Below are 5,812 nucleotides of genomic sequence, written 5' to 3' on the forward strand. Positions count from 1 at the left end.
TATCAGTGTGCCTGCAGCACGTGGGAGGGCGGAGAAGCCAAGCCGTGTGAACACCCATGTGCAGTGTCTGCCAGCAGAGAGGCACCGCCGCCGGCTTGTCTGGGCCCCCTCCCTGAAGGCCTGATCCAGGGCCAAGCTTTGGCAGAACCTGGCTCCAACATGCCAAGAATTTGACTGTCCACAGGAGCCTCGGGTGAGGCCAGCCCCCAAGATACAGGGCTCCCTTCACCTCCCCTCAGACCAGAGGCAAGAAGAAATGGCCCTCCTCCTCCATTTCTAATCAGTCAATGAAGGGGATAAAGGATTTATTTGCCAATTCAAGACCTCTCCCCTCACCCAGTGAGATAAGGGAATCAAGCAATTTGGGAACAGGAGAGGTAAAAGGCAGCTTAGAATCAGTCCTAACTGTGGCCTCCTCCTGAGGGTCGTGGTCAGGATGAGTCCTTCTGTCGAAGCCTATAATGTTCTTCTGGTAGTTTCCTCAATCGCTCTGCTGCCTGAGGAAAGAGGAAAACTATTGGGAGAGGGGGCAAAAGTACTGAAGATCCTTTCTTCATGTCCTTGCCCCTGCTCCTCCCCCTCTTTATACCCCAAAGTGGTTTCAAGGACCCTTGAGGTGATGGTTATTAAATTCTGAGAGGCTGACCTGCTCTGGGGTCAGATCCCTCTGAGACTGGGCCAGCATCTCATAACCAACCATGAACTTTCGGATGGTGCCTGATCGAAGCAGTGGTGGATAGTAGTGGGCATGGAGCTGCCAGTGGTCACAATCAGCCTCAGCCTCTGCCCCAGTAGGGGCACCTGGAAAGGTAAGGAAATAAAAGGCTAGATGGGAGCAGTCTTCATTCAGTTCACTTCTCTGTAGCACATAAGTAAGCAGTCTCTACTCCCAGGAACTAATATGGAATGAAGTAGATCCAGGAAAATATACACAGTAACAATATGGATGGAAAAACAAAAAACAATATAACTAAGAAGCTTGGTCCTAGAGAAGCTGAAAAACTACCTACTCCTCTTCTTTGCAAGGGAAAGGACTGATATATACACTGTCCAACCCAGCTGATATATTGGTTGGTTTTTACTAAATGAATTTTTTTCTTCCAATATTCTTTAATACATGAAATGGCTTGCTGAATATAGGCAGAGGGATAGTATTCTGAAATAAAAGTGAGGTTAAAAAAAGTTCCCATGGAAAATTTAGTTCTTTAAAAAACATGCTTGGGAAAACTGAGTGTCATTTCAGACCAAACTTCTTACATGTTTTGCCCCAGTCCAAAGACTGTAGGACAGCATTATGGAGCAGTGAGATCATGCTATAAACTTCTCCAGAGACCACAACTCCCAGCATATCCTGCTCAGCAATGCCTAGTTAAGACCAGTGAAGACCACAACTCCCAGTATGCCTTAAAGTATTAACAGGATAGTTTGGCAAAGCTTGATGGGAGATGTGGTCTTTGCTGGGCAAACTCAACAGAACTTAAAAGGAAGCTAGAGCTGGAAATCAGGTCTGAGTTCTCTGAGTTTAGGCGCCCCCACCACCACCAAATTCCTAGAGTGGGGAATGAATCTCACCATGCCAGCCCATGGAATACGGGAAGGATATCTCAAATAGGTTGTCATATTTGGTCAGGAGCTTCTTCATGATGCAGGCCAGATCTAGAACAGAGTTGCTGTTATCATCTGAACCAAGTACCTACACCCCAGAGCCTGCAAATTCAGAAACCAGGAATTCAAACTCAGAATCCAAGCCTCCTCCTGCTGTTCCTCTGATTGCTGATTGGAAGACAGAGCCCCATGTCACAAAACCAGAACTCTATTATAATGCTTTTTATTATTTAGTCATATCCAATTCTTCATGATCCCATTTGGGGTTTGCCATTTCCTTCTCCAGTTTATTTTAGAGATAAGGAAAGTGAAGCAAACAAGGTTTTGATATGCCTGGAGGATGGGGGGTTGAACAGTTAAATAAGTGTCTAGATAAGGAGGCCAGATTTGAACTCAGGAAGTCTTCCAGACTCCAGGCCTGGCACTTCACTGAAACACTGTGCCACTTAACCACCTAATTACAACACAAGACAATAGGGTTTTCTTGGCTAAGGTATTAGAGTAGTTTGACATTTCCTTCTCCAGTGGATTAAGACAGAGGTTGAGTGACTTTCCCAGGATCACATTGCTAGTAGGAGTCTGAAGTCAAACTGAACTCAAGACTTTTTGACTGCAGGCCCAATACTCTGCTCACAGAACCACCCTATCTGCTCTACCACCTCCCTAAGTCCTCCAAGTTTCCAATGGAACAGGGGAGTTCCAGAGGAATTGATAAGGGAGAATAGGTAGGATCCATCTGAGGAAGATTAGTTTTCTCACCATCCCGTTCTTCAGAGCTCAGCTCTGGGAGCCTCTTCACATGTCTTCGTGGCAACAACATTGTCTGGAAAGGCCAGACAGCCCAGAAGGGTACCAGTACCAGCCAATGTTCACTTTCTAAGACCACTCGCTCCTGGGAATAGGAGGGGAGCTCAAGAGAGTTAGGGGGGGGTCTTAGAAACTGGAGTCTAATTGCAGAGCAAAACATACTATATTCACTTTTTAAAACCTGTTGTTTTTTTCTTCCTTTCTCATGTTGTTTTTCCCTTTAATTCTAATTCCTCTTTCACAATATATCCAACACTGTTGTAGATGTACATTTACCAGATTTGTTAACCCCCATGGGGGGGGGGGGAGAAGGTGGTAGAAAACTGTGGAACTCAAACTTGTAATTCATGTATGTTGAAAACTTCTTTGAATATAATTGGAAAAATAAAGAAAAGAAGAAATGAAGAAAAAGGTGGTATGTTGGGAATTATAGGGATAGGCTTGTCTAACTTCAGGGTTGGGGGAGAAGGGGCCTCTTGAGGGCTCAGAATTATTCCCACCTTGGTTTAGTCTTATTGAGAGACTATTACATGAGAGGAGGGGGGGAAGGAAATCATAGATAGAATCCTAAGGAATAGGTTCAGTTTCTGATGGGAGACAGGAATGCTTGTGGGTAAGAGTATTCTTTGTGGGCAATCTCAAATACTCCAAGGTTCCCAACTCTGAACTTACCTTTCTCTCAGCTTCCTGACGCCCATACTCCAAAAGCATGGGGCATCCATGCTGCTTTTGATAGGCCCTCTGGTTTCTATCCTCCCGCTGGGCCATGTCTGGCAAGAAGCTGCTAGCCCACACCTGGAAAGGACATCACATCACCATCAGTCCTCATATCTAATTACAGCCCTTCTCTTCCTCACCTTTCCTCTCCAGAAGGCTATATCTCAGGAATCTCTGAACCCATCCCCTACTCTTATTAGAGGAATAGAGGGAAAATAAAATGGGTTGGAGTTCAGGAGGGTAGAGAAGGATCAAGGACTGGATAAGACAATCAAACATTAAATAAGAGATGTGCCAAGCACTAAGGCCAGGCCCCAAGAATGAAAAACAAACACAAAACCATCATGACTAAGGAACTTACATGCTATTCGAGGGTTTACCTGACAGTGGGGATGTGGGTTGGAACAACCCATCATGGCTCCTTTGTTCTCAAAAATCTAGGGCGAATTGAAAAGTTACTCTGGTAAGTCAGAGATAATATCCATATTACTAGAGAGGACATGAGAAGTAGTCACCTAGATATTGTTTGGAGACCCCTAAAATCACTATTTTCCAGAGTCTACTTTCAGACAACTTCTAATAGGAAATTTTTCCATGTCTCAAGTCTTAAATGTGCCTTTCTGGAGCCTCTACGACTAGTGTGCCCACTACTTCTGGGACTTACCAGAACAAGGCTAAAATTCCTTCTCCTAAATTACAGCCCTTCAAATACTAGAAGACAATTACCAAGTAGTCCTCAAAGACAGAGGGTATCTGCTCCCCAAACCCAATCCTAATCTGCAATATAAAACAGGTACCTATAGGAATCTCCAAGAGTCCTTGACCCCCCACCCACCTTCTGTCCTCTTAGGACTCTGATAAGCAATGACCTTACTGACCTGGACCCAAGGGTACTGAGAACCCAGCTCCTCCATGACTGAGGCCCATGCATCAATGACAGTTCGGATCTCAGGTATAGACATGAGTGGCAGTGTGATGTCAGACCAGGGATGGAAACACATGACCTTACTGATAGGATAGAGGTAGGAGGCAGAGCCTTACTTGGGAGAAAGGAGGAAGAGAAAGGTCCACCCATATGAAGGGTGAAGGGGAGACACAGAATTAAGGCTTTACTGTATAGAAGGCAAAAAAACACCTTGAAGAAGAAGAGGCTTCAGGACACCCTCCTCCCAAGCTCAGCCCAAAAACACAAGATTTTGAGGAATTTCTTTAGTCTTTACCAAACACCTCGGGCAGCTTCAGCTCGGAACAGTGGGTGATCACTGGGTCCTGGTGAGGGAGGGACAAAGCAAGGTGTGAGACTGAGAGGAAAAACTGCCCGGCAGCCAAGACTACCTCCAAACTCTGCTTTCCCCAAGGGGCGGGATCATCGTGTTTACCGGGACTGGGGGCATCAGGCTGCAGAGCGGGAAAGTCATTGTTGAACAGGAAGGTGCCTGTGTAGTGAGGATTCACCTACATGGGGTAAGGAGGGAAGGCTTTATAAGCGCTGGCAGTTTGGTCAAGGCCTTACCACTGTGACCTCAATTGGATCCTTAAAACAGGCCTGGGAGGGCCTCTTCGAGCCCCCATTTTATGGATGAGGAAACTCAGGTAGACAGGCTGTAAAGAGGCCCAAGGTGCCGCTGCTGGCGGGTGTCCGGGGTCAGATTTCAATCGGGGCTTCCTGGCTCGCTCCCTGACTCGGCTCGCCCTGACCTCAAAGCTATCATGGGGGTTCACAACGGAAGAGAAGGAAGAGCTGGGGGTGCCGAGAGGGGGGACGTCCAAGAAGGGCCCCAGGAAGAGAGGTCGGGGGCGGGCGCCCGGGTTACCTCGCCATTGGCCCGCACTGCCCCGGGGCAGAGGGGATTTTGGGGGTCATGCCGAGGTATGTCGTCGATGGGGCTGGGGTCCACCTGCCCCTTCCAGGGGCGCTTCATGCGGTGCGCGGACACCAGCACCCACTCGTCCTGCAGCGGGTTGTAGCGGATGTGCTGATGCTCTGCAACAGAGGAGAGGGGGCTGCTCGGGCGGCCGAGCTCCCCGAGCGCCCACCCCGGGGGGAGCGGGGCCGGGCCGGGCTCCTCAGCCTCCCGGGCCCCGGACTGGGAGCTGGGGCTCAGGCTGCTCGGGGGCGGGGAAGCCCGGGCCGCGGCAGCTTCCGGCCCCAGGGCAGCCCCGGGCCGCAGCTCCGCCCCTACCGCCGGCTTGGAAGGCGGCCGCCTGCGTCTGCGTCCGCTCCTCGAGGCCCGCGGCCGGTGCCGCCTGCGCCGCCATGCCGCGGGGAGCAGGTTCCAGCGCCGCCGCCCAGCCGGACTGAGAGCCCGCGAGCCGCGCCCCGGCTCGCCTTTGCCCCTCCGCCTGGGCCCGCCCTCCCCCTCTGCCCATTGGCTCCGCGCCAGCACGTGACAGCTCCCCGGGACGCTCCCGATTGGACCCTGCCTTGAGGCTGGATCTCGCCGGTTCAATTCTATTCCGCTTCGCGGATCACTTTAGGGCTCAGTCGGGGTGGGGGGGTGGGTAGAGGAGGATCACTAGCCTGAGGCTTCTTAACGCCTGCTGTGGGCAAAAATGGTTACAAATATCACTTTCCTTTTCTGTCCCATTAGTCAACCCGGTAAAAGTGAGGTGATAGATACCTCAGAGATGTTTTAATTTGCATTTCTCTAATCTACAATGCACTAAAGCATTTTTGAGGTGA

The 5,812-nt window shown here is 49.7% G+C and overlaps 1 protein-coding gene across 1 annotated transcript; it reads right to left on the reverse strand.

The window, feature by feature from the left end:
* Positions 1-288: 288 nt before the first annotated feature.
* On the reverse strand, positions 289-5,462 carry GALT (galactose-1-phosphate uridylyltransferase). The gene is made up of 11 exons (XM_074196561.1): positions 5,313-5,462; positions 4,944-5,113; positions 4,509-4,584; positions 4,350-4,398; positions 4,008-4,137; positions 3,510-3,566; positions 3,085-3,207; positions 2,365-2,497; positions 1,573-1,656; positions 647-801; positions 289-497 (listed from the first exon to the last, which is right to left on the reverse strand). The coding sequence occupies exons 1-11, from the start codon at positions 5,386-5,388 to the stop codon at positions 432-434; spliced, it is 1,119 nt and encodes a 372-aa protein (XP_074052662.1). The 5' UTR covers positions 5,389-5,462; the 3' UTR covers positions 289-431.
* Positions 5,463-5,812: the final 350 nt, after the last annotated feature.

This window comes from Macrotis lagotis, chromosome 8 (genome assembly GCF_037893015.1).
Source record: "Macrotis lagotis isolate mMagLag1 chromosome 8, bilby.v1.9.chrom.fasta, whole genome shotgun sequence".
Classification (NCBI taxonomy): domain Eukaryota; kingdom Metazoa; phylum Chordata; class Mammalia; order Peramelemorphia; family Peramelidae; genus Macrotis; species Macrotis lagotis.